Below are 19951 nucleotides of genomic sequence, written 5' to 3' on the forward strand. Positions count from 1 at the left end.
AATTGTTCCCTAACATTTAGCGCTAAAAATTATATGCCAATGGGCTTGAGCAAGCTAATCCCAGGGAAGGATCCTATTTATGTTATTCTCTCATTTCCCTCTTCCTCACACACCTTTTTCTCTTGTCTGGAGCTTAGCCTTACAAGCTTAGGAACTTTCTCATGAATTTTCATGACCCAGGAACAGGAAGAAGTGTTTGGAGGGAGGGCCTCCTGTGGTGTGGCTCTCTACATTGCTAAATCCTGTGAAATGAATTGTGATCACATGACATCATTCTTGGGCATTGTTTACTGTCAATGCATATTGTGCTGGAGAAACTGGAGAGAGGGCTGTGGAGGCTTGGGGTGGTTCTGGAAAATGGTACCTGGGAGGACACCACCTCATAGTCTGGCCCATTGCCTTTTAGGCCTGCAGGCCCAGAAGTAATTTCTTGGGACACCTGGACTGGCAAAATCCCAAGAGCTCAATAAGATTTGTTCTGTTGACTGTTTTGTCTGAATGACCTTAATCCAGGTGAATTTCAATCTCTCTGAGAGAATTCAGTATTGGCAACATTTTTTGTAATGCTTTATAACTAACAAAGTCCTTTCACACAGCATTTTATCTAGTTCTAAGTTTTCGTTGTCAGTAAAGTTCCCAAATCAAGGCGCAAATCCAAAATCACTTTTTGTGTGGGACTCTAGTTTTTAGCACTCCCTGCCCTGCATTTGCCCTCTTGTGCTAGGATTGACTGGTCCTCAATGAGGTGGCAAGGCTTGAACCTAAAAGGAAGTCTCCATGTCACTGTCACTGTCATGACTTGCCCAGCACAATTTAATGCATATCATTAAAGTATTCCCTTGATAAGGTTAAGCAAAAGAATGATAGTTGGCGTAAGAAGACGTGTCAGAGTTCCAGCTCTGATATTTTATCACATGCACTGTTGGGCAAGAAATGAAGGTGCTTCCTCTCACTGCCAGGTGGGCATGGTGCTCTCCACCTGTCTGGACTGTGGAAAGGGTTTGGAAAGTCTGGGCAAGGAGTTGATGCTCAGGCGACAATGGCTGAAGAAGGAGCAGCCAATATGCAAATGGTAGTTATAAGTATGGCTGTAATCCCCTTGCCATAATCCCTTTGTTACCACGATCACTGGGCAGTTTTAAGATTCTAACCTTACTACTGCCCTCAACAGCCATCAAAAGGATCCACCATGCTTGCCAGCCTTGGCCATGAGCAAATGTTGGCAAGACAAAGCTCCCCTGTGCCCCTTGCCTCCCTCTCTTTGAGACATCCTCCAGCTTCCCTGAGAACAATGAGTTCATTCCTTCAAGGTTTGGCAGCCAAGGAGCAAAGTCATTTTCCCTTTAAAAAGACGTCAGGTGAGGGTTGCTGAGAAGGGGGTGTGTCCTTGGTGTGGCTCACTTGCCCAGATGCAAGGTGGCTCCTGAAAGAATCTAGTTTGGGGAACCACGGTGAAAGAGGAGGATAAGACCAGGACCAGGTCCCTCAGGAAGGGAAGCCCAAAGAGAGGCAATCAATGCTCCAACTTCTGTGAAAGACAGCACAGAGGTAAGAAACTCCAGGTGACATGGATCTGCATGTTTTTCCTACTTTCTGTCAGGGTGGAAAGTTGACTATCAGTGTGTGGCAGGAGACAAATGGAGTGTGAACATTTTATCCTTTTTATTGATGATGTTGCAAAACAAATTCTCTCTCTCACACACACACACACAAAATTTAGTTTTAAAAAGATCTACAGAGGGCCAATTATTTTGGACTAAAAAATTTAGTACACCAAAACACAATAAAATAAAATGTCAACTGGTCCCTTAGAATTTTCCTTAATGAATCTTGAACTCCATCTGAGCCTTTGAATTTCATAGTAAATTCCTGACCTCTCCATCTTTCTTTTTAGGTTGTGTGAAGGTAGATCGTGATTATTTAACTTTGTAGTTTTTATGAACTTCTGGTAAGAGATGCAAGGCACTTTTCCCCCATGTTTTTCCCTGTTTTCCTCGGTCTGGTTGATCTCTCTTCCCTTCCTTTCTCCCTCCTTTCCTTTCTAAAACAGATGCCAACTCAGCTTCTATTTCCAAGTTAAGACCATAAGCTCTACTTCTCAGCAGCATTCCCCATATCCATCTCTGAAATATTTTATTCTCTTCTTTATGAAATTTTTAGCCGAAACTCGAGGAGACGGTAAGAAGAACTTGACATATATGCTTAACTCACTGAGTTCCTGTTTGAGTGCCTTTGGTTATTTGGAATGTAAGCCCCATTGTGATATGAAATGTGAGTGCTAAAATCCTGATAATCTAAAACCGCCCCATGCCCACTGAAGGGCCTTGTTGAAAACCCCTTATAATCTAATAGGGCAGGAGTGAGGCCTTCTCCATTGCAGATAAACTTATACATTCGCCTCTCCCATCCCTTGGCATCCTCCCCTGGCACTTGGAGCTCTCCTGGCCTTGTCCATCTGAAGGTGTGTGCATAAGGAAGATGGCGTTTACAACTGGCAGGTGTGCCACTGCTTTGGGCAGTTGGGCACCGAGCCAAGGTTGCTTCTCTGAATGGACTGGGAGCAACTAAACTAACAGGGAAAGGAGAGAAGAAAGGACAGAGAGGAAGGAGGGAGGCTAAGACAAAAGGAGAGCAAAAAGAGCCAGGTTTTTCCCACCCCCCTGCACCAACGAGGGCTTTGGAAGAACTGGTTTGGAAATGCTTTCTTCCTTGAAACTAGAGTGATTTTGCAGTGAAAGGCAGTGAGGAACAAAGAGACATTTTTAGTGAAAAGTTCCCATATTGTCTGGGTGAATACCGGTGAGAGGCACCTGGTTGGACAGGTTTTGAGTTTATTTCCCAACAGGAGTGTACCAGTGAGAGTTTCCCAAAACCACTTAAGTTGCTTTGTGGATGACTTCTGTTAGAAGACAAGCAGCTCTCTCCCCTTTGAGTAGCTCTGTATTTGAGAAGAATGTTCTAATGTTAGCAGAATATTAACACTTACTCTGAGTAAGTGTTGAGTGGCAGAGATGAGGAGCCTCCTTGACTCTTTTGTTCAGAGATGAGAAACAATACTGCCATGTGTGCTTATGACACAAGAGCATGGTGCCATATTTTATAAATATCGTCTCAATCCTTGTAATGTACACAAAGGAGAGATTATCAGTGAAGAATTGCACAAAACTGCCAAGTATCCCAAACCACAAGTAACAGTGGTTTAAAGCAGTGAGAGCTTTCTTTCTTTCTTTTTCCCATGTAAAAGACACCAGGAGATAAGCAGTCGGGCTGAAGGGTCATGGTCATCCATGGTTACCATGTTCCAGGCCCCTCCTACCTTATGCCTGTCCACAATCCGCCAGAGTTTCCATCTTTGCAATTGTGTCACCACCCGAGATGCCTTCAGGAATGCGACCACCCACCCTCTGACCGAGGGAGGAGGAAGAGGCAAAACAGGGCTTTCTCAGAAGTCTCCCAGTGACCCCACCTGCAGCTCAGTGGCCACCACCCTCTGCAAGGTACAAGGACGACCTCCTATTGGATGGGCGGGAGATGACTTCTCCTACAAGCAGCTAGGATTCTTTTTATTCCCAGAATTGGAAAGGGACACAGAAGAGATGGAATCAGCTCAATCTTCTTCTCGCCATGATGCCGACTTCTTCCCTTTTCTCCCTCCCTCTCCTGCTCCTCCATCCCTTATTCCCACCACCATTCCCTCTACCCTTCTGTTCTCTCCCCTACCCTCCTTCCTTCCTTTTCTCCCTCTCTCAAGCCCATTCATCTTCTCCTCTTTTTCTTTACACTCTCCTTTCCTCCCTCCCTCGGTCCTTTCTCCCTTCTTTCCCTCCCATGTTTGTTAGTCTACTTGGTATAAAGGTACTATAGGCTGGGTGTGATAGCTCACTCCTGTAATCCCAGCCAAGCAGGAGGCATAGGTAGGCAGATTGGAGTCTGAGGCGGGCCCCAGCAAAAATGTGAGACCCTATCTGAAACATAAGGCAGAAAGGGCTGGGAGCAGGGTAGTATACCTGCCTAGCAAGGGTGAGGCCGAGTTTGAAACCCCAGTACTACCAAAAAACACTTTAAAATTATAATTTTGTCAGATAATACAGAAGAAATTTTTCTTTTTGTTTATACTCTACGTATCTTTCATGTATTTTCTGCTCACATCACTTGTTTGTGCCTCTGTCAGAATGTCCGTTCTTTTCTTGTGCTTTGTGGTTTATATCTACTGCAACATTTAGCGGGTGCTTATATTACTATGACAGTTTTTTCTTACTCCGTTCATTTTTTAAATTGTGATAAAATACATATAACAAAATTTACCATTGTAACAATTTTAAAGTGTACCATTCAGTGGCACATTCTCTGCAGTTCAGTTTTTACAAAATTTTTTTACAGTAAAAAAAATAGTCTTTCTAAGAATTGAAACAATGCAGAAAAGTAGAGACAGAAGAAAATAAAACCCTTGAATTCTACCACCATAGGTAATTTTCTTGGGAGGGGTGGGACTGGGTTTTAAACTCAGGGCTTCACACTTGCAAAGCAGGTGCTTTACTGCTTGAGCCACACCTCCAGTCCCTTCTGCTCTGGTTATTTTGGAGGGGGGGTCTCACGATCAATTTGCCTAGGCTGGCCTCCCGAGTAGCTAGGATTTCAGGCGTGAGCCATCTGTGCCCGGCTTCCCCATAGGTAATTCTCACCCCACCTTTTCTTCTTGGCCAACTCCCACTTTGTTTCAGCTCACTGAACCCCTCCTTCCCCCACGCTTCCCTACCCCCAGGTCTCAGGGCTCACTGGAGGAATCTTCTGCATGTTGCCAGAGTAGCCTCCATTTCCCCCAGTGACAACATCACGGCTGCCCTCTTGCCTTTAGTCACCGTTAGAGCATAAATGCTTTGGAGGCACGGACTCTTCATTGTATTCTGTTGTGTGATACTGAGTGGTGCTCAGTAAGTATTTGTCAAACATTGCCTTAGACAACTTCCCACCTGACACCTCCCCATCTACAGAGGTGTACATTTAAAGATGCATGGAAAAGATTTTACAATATTCAATCGCCTTCCACTTACGACCTTCCAGATGATGTTCTACTGCAGGAATAGACTGGTTTGTCCAGCCACATCTCTACTGATGGGCATTTGGTTGGACCCAATTTTTTTGTTGTTCAAACAACAGTGAGATGACCTTACTTACCTCAGTAGGATGAAGCCTGGGAATGAAATTGCTCAGTCAACATTCTGCTACTTGCTGTCTAATTGCCTTCTAAAACACTCCTACGAATTTATGCCTTTGCACTTACACTTGGTAAAATCAATCATTAAAAATTTCCCGAATCTGACAGAGGAAAATGGTAACATTTAATCTGAAGATGTAACTATGTATTAGATTAAACTCGCTTTCATAGATGTGCCGATGACTGTATTTATTCTTCTGTATTGGAACTTTGTGTTCTTGCCCCACTTCCATCTTTTTCTTCCTGACTTATAAAAACTTTTACTGAACACATTTCATATTCTGCTTTTTATTTGTCTTTTTTTAATTTATAAAATTTTATTAAAGTAATAAGCACACACAGTAACCTCAAATAGATGAATTTCTGGCAGAAATAACCTGCTTCAACCCTTCCCATCCACAGAGAACTTCCTTTGTTTGTTTTTAGCCTTCTTGATTATCTTTTTATAAGAAGAACATAATTATCCTTTATTTCCTGATCTAACAACTTAAGATGGTATGAAGGCATTGTTGCTAAGAAAGGTGTTGATTCAGGTTGTAATTTCCCTTCACTTTGGCTGTTCTCCCAGTATTTCGAGGCCACCTTATTTTTAGCTATTTTCTTAGTTATTTCTAATTATAAATAGTATACTTAGAGCTCCAGTTTTTGTTTGTTTGCTTTGGTTTGGGGGTGGGTTTGGCAGTACTGGGGTTTGAATTTTGGGCCTTGGGGTCAAAGAGATTGATTTTTGGCTGAGTTTAGTTAAGCATTTTAATTGTAACTGAACTTACAATGAACTTACTGGAATTTTAAAAAAATATTTTTTCATCAAACTAAACTTTTATTCTCTAATACTATTAAATGGTCAGAATCACTTTTGCTTTTCAATCTGCTGCCACGATTTGCATTACTATTTTTTTATTTTTTAAAAAGGAATAAATCCATAGCTGATAAATAGGAATAAGTATATATTTGGTAAAATGTATAAATGTATAACTGATGAAAAGGAATAAATGTGTAATTGTTAATAACCCGCATACCATAAAATTCACCACTTTAATTTTGTTGTTAGTTTTGGTTTTTGAGGTGCTGGGGAGGGAACTAGGGCCTCACACATGCTAAGCAAACACTCTACCACGGAGTGGCACCTCCAGCCCCAAATTCACCATTTTAACGGTATAACCCAATGATCTGTGGTCTGTTCACAAGGTTGTACATCATCACCATGACATAATTCCAGAACATTTTCATCATGTCCAAAAGAAAGCTCATCCTCATTCCAGTCACTCCCCATTCTTCCCCTGCCCCCAACCCTGACATCCACTAACCTATATTCTGTCTCTGTGATTTTCCTGTCCTGGACATGCCATATACATGGAATTACACAACATATGACCTTTTGTGTCTTAAAAAGAGAAATCTAGCTTTTCGTGGTTCTGGAAGCTAGAAGTCTGAGATCAAGGTGTTGAAGGATTGTTTCTTTCTGAGGGCCTTGGGGTAGAATCTTCCTTGCCTCTGGCTTAGTTTCTGGTGCTTTCTGGCAGTCTTTGGGGGATTCATAGCTGTAAAAACATCATCCCAATCTCTGCCTTCAAGTTCACATGTCACTTCCCCTGTATGTGTCTGTAGCCAGATTCCCTCCTTTAAGGACAAGTCATATTGGATAAGGAGCCCACCCTACACTGCAGTGTGACCTCATCTTAACTAATTACCTCTGCAGTGACCCTAATGCTCAGTAAGGTCACAATCTGAAGGCCTGGAGGGGAGTCTACCATTTAGTCCATAGGAATATGTTATCATTTCTTTGGTGGTGTTTACCTAGGAGTGGCACAGCACATATCATAACTTTATGTTTACTTTTGGGGGAACTATGATTTTATTTATTTATTTATTTTAGCAGTACTAGGGTTTGAACTCAGGGCTTACACTTGCTATGCTACCAGTCCTGCATGATTTTAAATTCACTTCTGTAAAATCTGAGGGTTTCAATTTCTTTACATCCTTGTTAATACTTGCTTCTGCCTGCCTTTTTCATTCTGGCCATCCTAGTGGGTGGGAATTGGTACCTCATTGTGGTTTTGATTGACATTTCCTTAATTATTAGTGATGTTGAGCCTCTGTACATGTGCTTACAGGCCATTTGTATCTCTTCTTTACATAAATATCTATTTAAATCATTTGCCTCTGAATAGGGTTTTCATCTTTCTTTCTTTTTCTTTCTTTTTTTTTTGAGACAGGGCCTCACTATGTAGCCCAGGCTGGCCTTGAACTCAGTACCCTCCCATCTCAGTCTCCTCCAAGTGTGTACCATCTGGTTAGATTATTATTGAGATTTAAGAGTTCATTACATGTTCTAGATACTAGGCTCTTACCAGACATTTGATGGGAAATATTTTCTATCATTTTATACATTTTTCTACTTTCTTGATAGTATATTTGATGCACACAAGTTTTAAATTTTTATTAAATCCAACTTACTTGTTTTTTCTTTTGCTACCTGTACTTGGGTATCATACTTAAGAAATCACTGTCTGATCCAAGATCACAAAAATATACACTTGTACTTTCTTCCATGAGATTTATGATTTTAGAAGTTAAATTGAGGTCTTTTGTTCCATTTCTGGTAGTGCCTGTATATGGTGTGAGGTAAGGACTCAACTTCATTCTTTTGCATGTGGATGTCCAGTTTGCCCAGCACCTTCCCCCATTGAATGTCCTTGTTTTCAGAGTTTGACTAAGTCTATGCTGTTTTCCTAAAAAGAAACATTTTCTCCATTTTTATTAGGATATAGTCATTGTACAGGGGTGATTTATTATGACAGTTCTGAATAAGAAACATGTTTGATCCTAGTCAATATTTATCTCATACTGAGTCTATTTTATAATCAAAAGAAGTTGATTTTCCTGCTAACTATTTTATTTATAAAAATGTATCAAATGAAGAACACCCCTTGAAAGGATATGTCAACAGTGTCTGGACGGGGCAGTAGATTTAGAACTCATGGCCCTACATGGCCTGAGAGACCAATTATCCTGACTTTTCCTGCTATTGAAAATAACAACTTTCCATACTCAGCATATCCCCCTTGAGAGAGGTTTTCACAGATTAATTCTGAGTAGTATCAATCTCCCTTCCCCCTGGTCATATTTATGTCTCCGTGACAGTGTTTTAAAAAAGAATATTCATACAACAGTGCATTTGTTTAGATGGCTTATCTTTTGTGCCTCCAGCAAGATTAAAAAATTCTTAGAATAGGGGACATGTCAGACCGTCCTTTGCAGTCTTCAGAGAAGCCCACACAGCACAAGACGCAGAGCTGTACTTGGCAAACATTAATGACCTTCATGTGCTACTGGTGGCAGTGTCTCTGTGGCTACTTTTGTTCTGAGAAGAGATCCATATATCTGTTCTTTTTTTTGAATCCAGTTTATTGAAGTAAGACTGACATACAAAAGTTTTACACAAAGCAGCTTCTGTAGTGCAGTGGTAATCCCGTTCACCTCACAAGAAGCTGTGTCCATCTAATGCACATAGCTTTAGGAATTCAGAGTAAGTATACACCTGTGGAACCAGCACTGAAATTTGTGCCATAAACCTATCTTTCACCTCCCCAAGTCTCCTTCAGTTCTTGTTGTGGTAAGGACACTTAACATAAGGTCTCCCTCTCAGCAACATTTTAAATATACAGTGCAGTTGTGTTAACTGTAGGCATGAAGCTTGCTGTACAGGGTTTATTCATCTGTGTAACTGAAATGTATTTTAATACCTGTCCTTTTATTCTTTTGCCTACCAGCTGGCAATTGCTGTGGCACTATCTGCTTTAATGACTTTGACTACTTTAGGTTCAAAAAACAAGTGAGATAATGTATTATTTGTCCTTCTATGTACTATCACGTCCTCCAGTTTTATCTATATGGTTGAGTAATATTCCATTTATGTTATGTTTTTATGTACATTTTCTTTATTCAAACATCCATCCCTGGACATGTCTTGATTATTGGAATAATGCTACAGTGAACATAGGATGCAGCCATTTCTCCAAGATGGCTGGTTTAGATCTCTTTGGGGGATTTATCTATCGATCATCTATCTATCATCTATCTATCTATCTATCTATCTATCTATCTATCTATCTATCTATCATATATCTTCTTTTTCTACTGTGGCCATATTATTATCATACCTAATGATGACATCAGTCATTCCTTAATGTCATCAAACTTTCCAACTTGCTTAAATTTCTCTTGTCCTCTCCCCTCCTTTCCTCTTTTCTTCCTCTCCTCTCCCCCTCTCTTTCTCTCTCCCTCTGTCATTGTTTTGTTTTAATTTTTCATTGTGATAAAATTCACAATTCACTGGACAATTTTGAATAGCCTCACATTGTACATTGGTTAGATCACTCCACCATCAACCCCTGCAAACCCCTCCCTGCCCCACTTAGAGCAATCGCAAGAGGTTTATGGTTCTATTTAGTATATGTATATGAAGTCCATCAACCATAGTCCCTCACCTCCATCTTCTCTATTCACCCTTCCCTCTCCCACAAGTATCCCCCCCACTGTACCTATTTTACAGTTCTGTCTTTCATTATCAATTCAAAGTCAGTGTTCAAAGAGGTTTCTCGAAGTATCTCCACTGTGAGTATACTTTATTTTGGTCCATTCATCCCCTTCCATTACTCTTTCTTGCCCTTTCCCTCTCACCCTCCATTTTTCAACAGCTTTCAATACACATCCTTATATCCTCCACCTTTACATGTTATGCGATAATACTGATGCTCTAGCATTCTCTTTTCTTTTCCCTCCTCCCCCAAGTTCCACAGAGTAGTTCCACTGTTACAAACATATTCTACATCTGAGTTTGTATATGATCATGCTTGTTTTTGTGTATATGTTTATCTTTGGATCTATCTTCCATGTATGAGAGAAAACATGTATCTTTTGTGTTTCTGATCCTGGCTTACTTCACTAAACATGATGTCCTCCAATTGCATCCATTTACCTTCAAACCACATGTCATTGTTCCTTATGGCTGAGTAATATTCCATTGTGTATATATACCACACTTTCACAATCCATTCATCAGTTGTAGGGCACCTGTGTTGTTTCCAAAGCTTGGTTATTGTGAATAGAGCTGTGATGAACATCAGTGTACAGGTGTCTATTGTATCCTGTCTTACATTCCTTTGGGAGAGGCCCAGGAGTGGTATCACTGGATCATATAGCAGTTCTATCTTTAGTTTTTGAGGAACCGCCATACTGCTCTCCATAGTGGTTGTGCTAATTTGTGTGTCCACCAGCAGTGTATAAGGGTTCACCCAAGTGTTTGACTGACGTGTCTCTTATTTCAGTCTGAAAGTTCCCTTTTCTCCTTTTAGTCCTATTGTTTATTTATTGAAGAGACAGCTCATTTAGTCTGTGGAACTTCCTGCATTCTAGATCTTTCTTATTGCAGCCCCATGATGTAGCTTACCATGTTACTTCATCCCCTGCATGCATTGGTAGATAGACTAGTGGCTTGACAGAATTTAGGCTCAATTTCCTTCTATGCAAATGCATCAAGTGCAACATTGATGCTGTTGGATACTTTCTTTGTATTGTGCGTCAGCAGAAGCCACAGTCTAGCATCTGCTGTCTCAAGTTCAGTGCCATTCGGATCTCCAGTGGGCCAGGTGTCATCACTTCCATCCACCCTGTAGTAAGTTCATCACCATTAATGATCACACCCAGATCCATTCTCTTGTTAGGAGTTGAAGACAGTGGTAAGTTAATTCCATCCTTTCTGCAAGAATTAGCTGAAGTTCAAGAATAGTTTTTTCATTAACTGTTTAGTTATATTGATGTACAATGTATACAAGAAAGTCAAAGTAAGTCCGAGTTTTCAGAATAATGAATTTATTACCATTCTCATGATGACCGATAAAGCCTTCAGTTTAGTATTACTCTGAACAAATGCATTTTCACGTCTTTGATGTATTTCACTTCTTCACGGTCATTATTCTTTTCGATGGTACTGAATGTATCTTTAATAACTAGTGACGATGGGAGTTACTGGCTCCATTTCTTGAGTACTTCAGAACATGGCAGGTACAGGCTAAGTACTTCATAGAACTAACTCATTTTATCTTCACAACCGCCTAAAAGTTATATGCAATTATTACATTATCCCCATATTAGAGGTGAGAAAACTGAGGCGTATGAAGAAAGTTCCTCGAAGCCACACGCTTAGTAAGCAGTAGGGAGAGTTTTAAACACCAAGCAGGCTGGTTCCAGAGGAAATGGCTGAGAGAGTGTGGAAACACTTGTCTCCTAAGACTTTGGCAAGGGCCCATTGCAACTTCCCAGGCAGCGTGCCCGGCATGTAACACGCACTCAAAATCTATTACATTTTCCTTCCTTCTTCCCTCCCCCGCTTCATCAGGGAAGCTGTGTGGGGAACTGGAACCGTTCAGATGGCAGCCAAGCAGACAGAGCAGGTCACTGTCATCAGCCTTCGGAAGCTGAGCCTGGCGGCCCCAGAGTCACAGCAGAAAGGTAAGGTCATTGCAGTCCCAGGCAGATCTCGGGCAAAAGCACGAGACTGTACCCAAAAAACAACTAAAGCAAGAAGGGCTAGGGGTGTAGCTCAGTGGTAGAGTGCCTGCCTAGCAAGCTGAGGCTCTGAGTTCAAACCCTAGTGCCACCAACAAAATGTACAGTCCTCATAGATGCCTCCAGCTTCCAAGCTGCTGCTTCATTTCCCCCTGTAATAACTAGGGGAACTGGACATACAGGGGAATATCATTTATTATAGCTTTTGTGTAATAATGAATTGGTTTTCCAAAAGCAAGAGGTAATCCTCAGGGCCCCTTCCCACCTGTGCTGAGTCTCTCTCTCCGCCTTCCCTTAGAGACAAGGACGTTCACGGTGGAAGATGCGGTGGAGACCATTGGTTTTGGACGCTTCCATATCGCCCTGTTTCTCATCATGGGTAGCACGGGGGTGAGTGTTCTTAGGGAGCCTTCAAGCCTCCAAGGCCAGCCTCCGCGTGGGACACGCAGAACCATTCCTCGGGTGGGAGTGTGAGGGAGGGAGCTGTCCCCTAGGTGGGCCATTGCACATCACTCCATCCTTTGGCAGCTGAGTGCTGAGGCACAAATGAACCTCTGTGTCTCTACGTTCTGGAAATTCAAAATTTATCCTAAAACGGTTACACAGAGGTGCTGGGAAGAAGGGAGGAACCCATGGCTCTGCCCTACGCAGAGTTAGACAGATGGCTCTCGAACGTGTCACACTGAAATCACAGGGTCCTGTTGCCAGTTCTGATCTCAGTTCCCTGAGAGGCCTAGATGGCAGTTGTTGTAGCTCTGGGTTGAATGTATTCCTCCACAATCCAGGTGCTGCCGATTGATAGGGTCCCCTTTAGGAGGGGACTGTCCTGAGGGGGTGGGACTTAGGCCCATAAAGAGGGTACAGCCTCACCTAGCAGCAGAGCAGCTCAGTGCCTTGACCTTAGACTGCTCAGCCTCTAGAACTCAGAGAAAAGAAATTTCTGTTCTTGTTTTGGATATGGAGATCTCACTTTGTCACCCAGGCTAGGCTCAGGCAATTCTTCCTCCTTAGCCTCCCCCAGACATGTGACTTTCTGTTCTTTTAAATGACCCAGTCTCAGGTGTTCTGTTGTAGCAGCACAAATAAGACTGAGACATTTAGCACTGCTGTGAAGAACAGCTCAACCCTGGGCCTTCACAATGGTGAACTTGTGAGACCACACAACCACCAGGGCCTCCCCTGCAAGAGAATGTTTTAAGAACCCCATACTGAGGGCCACCTGTGACAGTGAGGAGAGACAGAAGGGAAACTAAGTCAGGTGGTTTGCACAACAATGGAGTCAGGTGGAAGAGTTGAGCTTTGAGGTCACCCACTCAGCTAATCCAGTTAAGAGTCAGAAAGCAGGAGGAGAGAGGGATAAAGGAGAATGGTGGAGAGGGTGAATTCAAGTATGATATATTTAATATATTATAAGAACTTTTGTAAATACCACAATGTATCCCCACCCAGCACAACAATAAAAAAAAATCCTATTCAAAAAAAGGTCAGAAAAAAGAGTGGTGGGATGTGTGACATGGAGGTAGCCACAGCTTCTGATGCATCCCTCGAAAGAGCTGCACTGTCAGGATCCAGTCTCAGATAAAAAGCAAAGGGCAGGGTGTGTCCTGCTCCTGCGTTTTCACTCCTGTTTTTTATGGTAACCATTTAGGACTTCTCCTTATCAGTCAAGTGTGGAATCTCATTTTATGGTTCCATGTACAAGGTGTGACCCTGTAGGGTTTTACTGTCAACTCTCTTCCACCTCCAGAGATGGTTCAGTGGCTTCTGATTAAGTGTTTTATCAGCTGCCTGCCAGGAAGGGCTCTCACCAGGCCACCCAATGACAACTCTCACCCACAAAGGACAGCACAACTGCTTACTACAATGCAGTGAAATCTCTCACCTGGTCTTAGGCTGGGTTGACAGCAATGGATCATGGCTGTCCTACTGTGGCCTGTCCCGGTTCCTGTGTAAAAGCAGCTGAGGCAGTTAGCTGAGTTTCAGGGCCTCACGTGACTGGGATGTATATAATAGCACCTGGGTGACCTCAGCCTATGACCAGGACTCCTAAGTCCTGTCTTCTTTAGGCTCCCACCCCCTTCCTGTCCTGGGGATTGAACCCAGGGCCTCGCTTGTGCTAGGCAAGTGCTCTAGCACTTGAGCCATACCTCCAGCCCTTTTGTTTGTTTTATTTTTGTTCTTGAGACAGGGTCTTGCTAACTTTGCCCAGGTTGGATTCAAACTAAGGATCTTCCTGCCTTGCGGTAGGTGGGATTACAGATGTGTGCCACCACACCCAGTGTTTCTATGCTCTTGAGTGAGTCCTTCTAAGATTTTCCTATATGGTAGAGCTCATCTGTGAACTCCAGTTTGGCCCTGGCATCTTCCTTGTCCCAAAGGCTATCATATCAGAACTATTTCCTGGTTCATTTTCTCCCGGGACGCTTTAGAGGAGTGGTGTCCTGATTAGCTTGACTCCACTGCTTACAAAACTAGGGAGGTAAGTTTAGTAAATCAAACATCCTTCTGAGATTGTCACACTGCCTCTAATTCCTGAAACAGCTAAAACCTGCCAGCCCTCTTGGGTCCATCTTTCATTATCCTGCACTGAATTCCTACCATCCATTTCTACTCATCCTTTCAATTCTTTTTTAGCATCTACTTCCCTTCCTTGGGAGATAAAGCTACCCTGAAATGGAGGATAGTGCCCATCTTTTATCTGCTAACTAGCTGTTCTTTCCTGAGGAAGAGATCAGGTTACCTTGTCCTAGTTCCTACTGATTTCCAGCTCCGTGTCTCTTCCCTCTTTCTTGAGGTCTCAGCTTCCAAGGTCAGAGACTATGTCAAAAGTCAGAAGTCCTCACCTACAATCCTTACCATGATGAGCACAGAACAAAGTTGGTTGATGTGGGTGCTGGTGATTTAGCCACTAACTGGGTGACCAGCCCCACACGGCCCCCTCAAAGTGTTGCCATGCAAAATGACAAGTGAATACAGGCCATAAACCCTTGACAACCCTCTTAAGTTGTTCAAACTATAAATGGTTCATCCATAGAAGCCAAAGCTCTACTAGAGTTGTTGTGCTTCTTCTTCTCCTCCTCCTTCTTCTTTTAATTCCTCTTCTTCTTCCTTCTCCTCCTCCTCCTCTTCTTCTTCTTCTCCTTCCCCTTCCTCCTCTTCTTCCTCCCCTTCTCTTCCTCCTTCCTTTTCTCTCCCTCCTCCTTCCCCTTCCTTCTCCCCCTCTTCTTCTTATTCTACTTTCTTCCTTCTTCTTTCTCCTCCTCCTTCTCTTCTTCCTCCTCCTCCTTCTCTTCTTCCTTTTCCTTTTTTTTTTTTGAGACCAGATCTTGCTATGCAGCCTAGACTGGCCCAAAAGTTGTGATCCTCCTGCCTCAGACTTCTAAGTACTGGGATTACAGGCATGTGCTACCACACTCAGCTCTACCATACTACTTTATCCAAATAGCAGTGCTGTGTGGTAATCAATAGGTATTCCCTAAATGGGAAAGAGGGAAGAGGGGATTAGGACCAAGAGGGTGATGGACAGGCAGACCTGGGGGGAAGGGATAACAAGTTGGCACATAGACATGTCATTTTTTTCTCACTTCTCTTTAAGGTTGTTGAGGCCATGGAGATCATGTTAATAGCTGTTGTGTCTCCCGTCATCCGCTGTGAGTGGCAACTGGAGAACTGGCAGGTGGCATTAGTGACCACAGTGAGTACCTGCTCCTGTGCTGTGAATACGGTGGGGAGCATGGGCTCCCCTTCCTCTACTCCACAGGGCTGAGAGCCAAAAGACACCTCAACACTAGGACTTCTGCTTTCCAAAACTTGTGGGTTTTCCGGCCTAAACTAACATTCAGTGCCTCTCTCGCCTCTCTCTCTTCCCCGAGTGTGGATAACCGTGAACAGCCAAGCATCCATGGCCTACACTGTCTCTTAAACAATTCCAGAACACAGGGTCTCACTTCCAGAAACTGCCATTAATCACCTACTCTCCACTGTGTCTCCTCAGAGTGCCTGCTACTGGTCCCCAACAGTGGGCCAAAGCAATAAACCCTCCAAGAAAAAACGTTTGACACAAATATGTATAATAGTTTTCAAATTACTATTTTATATAATAAAAATCAGTTTTGTGTAAGCGCTCCAATGACTTCATAGTCACATGTTTCTTGTCAAATGGATGCCAGAGAGCTCTGCTAAGTCCTTTCGCTGCTTGCTCTCCACTCCAGCTACAGTGAGAGCCCGGATAAGACACATGTAAATCGGAGAAAGTGACCCTTGCATCATGGGCTAGTCATGGGTTAAGTCAGGTGACTGTCGCCCTCGCTGTATTGATTCTTATTCAACCTTCCCCAGAGACCAGTATGAACACCAAGTTTTGCTACAAAGTAGATTTAAGGATATGACCTATCATTCTTTCCAAAAGTACTTGTTAATTTGTCAGCAGACTGGGTGTGTGTACACACATGTTGGGAAGACTGCACAATGTCCCAATCTGCTTAAACTGGGGGGAGGCAGCAGTGGTTGGTGAGGTTTCCCGGGTGGCAGTTTGCCAGCAACACCTCCATTCTGTACAGAGACTCCATCCCCAATTTGGCCACTGCTCCCCAGTGTTGGGCCAAAGTGTGTCAGTCCTCCAAGCAAAAAATATTTGACAAAAAATATGTGTAACAGCTTTCAAATGACCATTTCATGTAACAAAATCAACTTTATATAAAAGTACTATTGACTTTGTAGTCACTTTATATTTCTCATTAAATGTAGACGCTACACTTTTTTTTTTTAATCAAAGAGGTCAGCTAAACCTTTTTGTGAATCTTAAACAGGCTTCAGATACCAGAGAATGTTGGAAGCCATGCTGTGGATGGTGGCAGCCATTAAAGGGCTTTGTTTATTTATTAACGTGCGTGTGTGTGTGTTGCTGGCATGGAACCCAGGGTCTCACACATGCTAGCATGTGCTCTATCACTGGGCTATACCTCAGTCCTCGTTGAAGGGCTTTAAAGACAGCCCTCATGGATCTTCCACGACCTCAGAAGATATGGCTGGAGGGCGGGTGCCATATAGCGGTAGTGGTGTTTGACAGTAGTGCACAGAGGTGAGACTGTGTTCTGGAATTATTTAGGAGCTAACATCAGCCAAGATGATAAAAGAAATGTAAGGTGAGGAGAGAAAGGTTGACTCACTTGGGCATCAAAGCTGATTTTATTGAAGGCAGGACTTAAAGGAAGAAATTCTAGAAACAAATGTGGCCAAACCCTCAATGAGAGAAGAACCATCTGGGAATTAGGAAGATGGTGACTAGGTGGCAGTCAGACGGCAGAAGTCTTGAGGATAAGGTTCTGTAAGACAGTGAGGGTTAGGGTCTGAAACTGGCAGTGGAAAATTCCAGAAGACTCCCCCCACAACACACCCACACATACTGGCTTATGAGGAAGGGGTAAGGGGAGAATCCCCTTGGCAGAAGGCTGCTGGGGACAGCATGACCTGACTTCCATTCGCAACCTAACCAAAATTTGCTGTGAATTTTAATCTGAGTTGAGTGCCAGGAAAAACTCCCCGTTACCTGAGGTGAGGAGCTGTTCTGAGTTCTTCTCTCAGGTAAATGCATTGAGTCTTCCTGTGAGGAGTAGGAAGGAGAAAGAGCAGGCTGCAGAGACAAGTGCTGGGAACACTTGTCCTGGGGGCCTCTGTGGGGGCCTTTGAGGGAATCTGAGCAGTGTAGACTCAGAAAGGTAGTAACCTAACAGCCCAGATGTCAGGCTTACGACTTAGGCTGAGTGGAGATGCTAAACAAGAAAGGAAAAGAAGTAAGTTCATCTTAGGATTATATTTATTTTGAGGATTTTCTTTTTTTTTTAAATAGATGAATGTTTCTGCTGTTTATTTGCAGTTCATGCTTACTAACATAACATAAGGGAAGACTGCTTTTAATGGCTGTCACTTGTGTTGGAATTAAGGTGGAGGAGGACTGAATAAAAATTTCTTCGTTTTTTCATTTTGGTTTTTGACGCAGGTTCTTGATATGTAACCCAGGCTGACCTCAAACTCTTGATCCTCCTGCCTCAGCCTCTGGAGTGCTGGGATTACAGGTGTGCCTGGATCACCACATCTGGTTTAAGACTTCTTTTTAATTACAATGGGAATTCACAGTTACAGTCTGAGTTCAGTGGGACCATTATCTGTGGATCCGTTTCCACTAGGGCCAGGGTCCCCAAGGTGTGTGGTCAGCCAACAAGTAGTATAAGCACTGTCCTCTGGAGCCCTGAACACATTTGCTGGAGTCAGGGGAGAGAGGTTTTAACTTCTACTCCTCATGCATTTCCTGTCAAATTTTAGCCTAACGCAGTAAATGAACACCTTATAAAAACCCTGCTTAAAGCATTGTTTTCCTCATCTGCCTCTAGATGGTGTTTTTTGGCTATATGGTATCCAGCATCCTCTTTGGCCTCTTGGCGGACAGATATGGTCGCTGGAAGGTAGGTTGGAATCTCTTTTGTGATAATGTCACTATTGCTTCTCTTGATGGGACGTCCCCTGGCACCCCCCAGATAGAAAATGCGAAGGTCCCCTTTTCTGTAGTGCATTCCTTCATTCTGGGCTTGCTTGCTTGGTGTCTCCTCTTTTCCCAAGGATCTGTCCCCATGTCCAGTCTACTGCAGTGCAGGTATGGAGGTGAGGGCTGCGCATAGTTAAAACAATTTAGAACGTGCGATTGTTCAAGTACAAACACAGGCAGCTGCACACTGGTGGACTTCATATAGCTTTGAAAGTAAGCCAAAGGTCTCATACCTGCTCAATTAAACAGCAAGACATAAATTCTGTCTTCTGATCACAAAACGTCTCCTTCTTTCTTGTTTGAGTTCTGATGGAGAAGTTCTCTCTAATCGTAAAGACAAAGAGAGAAAGCTCAAAGAAAACCATTAGCAGAATTGTCTGTCTTAAAGCACATAAAGTATCACATACACAAGAGTATCTAGGGCTGGGGGCATGGCTCAAGTGGTAGAGCGCCCGTCTAGCAAGCACAAGGCCCTGAGTTCAAACCCCAGTACTATCAAAAAAAATTTGCAAGTATCTGAAAAAAAGGAGAAAAATCACAAGAAGACATTTTATGAAAGAAATATAACTGATCAAGAAATCTTGAGAAAATGTTCAATAGCAAGAGTTAACAAAAGCAAACATGCATAGCAAGAGGCAATGAATGCTTCCTTATCAAATTGATATTGAAATAGTAAACATCAGGTCCAGCTGGGTGTGGTCACACACACCTGTAATCCTAGCACTTGGGAGGCTAAGACAAGATCAAAGTTACATAATGAAATCCTATCTCAAAAAAAGGGGGGAAAAACAGAAAGAAAAAAAAAATCAGTCCATGGGAATTTTTCTCAAGGAATTTTGAACTTTTAAAATAGAAAATTTCATGTTTTACAAGAATATAGACACCCTCATGTACTATTGACATTGAAGAACACCAGAGTATGTCACCCCGAAATATGCCTCTTTGGCATTTCTGAGCTAAAGACATTCAAGAAGCAGCAAGGGGAGGAAAGGATCCCCCTGTCGTCCTGCTTTCTGCCTAAAGACAGGGTCTAAGTTCTCCTTTGTGGAGATGGCTCGAGACTCTCCTCAGCCCAGAGCCAGCACCAAGCGATGTCACAAAGTCTCCTTGTTAGCTTCTTCCCACGTAGTTTTCTTGCCATGCCCAGGGCCTGCAGTGGCTTTCCTCTACTGGAGAGTTTTAAGTCACACTCCCAGCTCCTTTCCGCTGGGGTTCCTCTGCCTTATGTACACACCTGTGCACATTAGTAAACTTGCTTTATTTTTTCCTTGTGAGTCTGTCCTTTGTTGTGGAGTGCTATATCTCAGCTAAGAATCCATAGAGATTGAAGAAAACTTTTATTTCTTCCCCAGGAGTATAATTTTCTGACCATGAACTTGGCAGTGTGAATCAAGCATCTTGAAAGTATCTGTTCTCCTCCCCTGATAATTTCTTCCAGCAATGCAGCTTACTGAGATGATCGGAGAGACACAAAGATTTGTGCCTGGACATCGTCACGGCTCAATAATGAGGAAACTTGAAGCAACTTCAGCACATAACGATAGGACTTATGACAGGGCTTTAGTATCAGATTACATCTATTACAGTACAACTTTCTTCTGGAATATTTGCTATTCCAAATATCC

The 19951-nt window shown here is 42.8% G+C and overlaps 1 protein-coding gene across 2 annotated transcripts in view; it reads left to right on the forward strand.

The window, feature by feature from the left end:
* Positions 1-49: 49 nt before the first annotated feature.
* Positions 50-19951, forward strand: part of Svopl (SVOP like) — a 65649-nt gene continuing 45747 nt past the window's right edge. The window contains exons 1-5 of one of the 2 annotated variants that reach the window (XM_020152988.2): positions 50-1548; positions 11616-11728; positions 12084-12175; positions 15381-15479; positions 18175-18246. In XM_020152988.2, the coding sequence (XP_020008577.2) occupies positions 11647-11728; positions 12084-12175; positions 15381-15479; positions 18175-18246 (345 nt within the window). In that variant the 5' untranslated portion in view covers positions 50-1548; positions 11616-11646. Of the gene's footprint in view, positions 1549-11615; positions 11729-12083; positions 12176-15380; positions 15480-18174; positions 18247-19951 lie in introns of those variants that run through there. The other variant, XM_074062266.1, reaches the window with a different exon arrangement.

The sequence above is a fragment of the Castor canadensis genome, chromosome 2 (genome assembly GCF_047511655.1).
Source record: "Castor canadensis chromosome 2, mCasCan1.hap1v2, whole genome shotgun sequence".
NCBI classification, from domain to species: domain Eukaryota; kingdom Metazoa; phylum Chordata; class Mammalia; order Rodentia; family Castoridae; genus Castor; species Castor canadensis.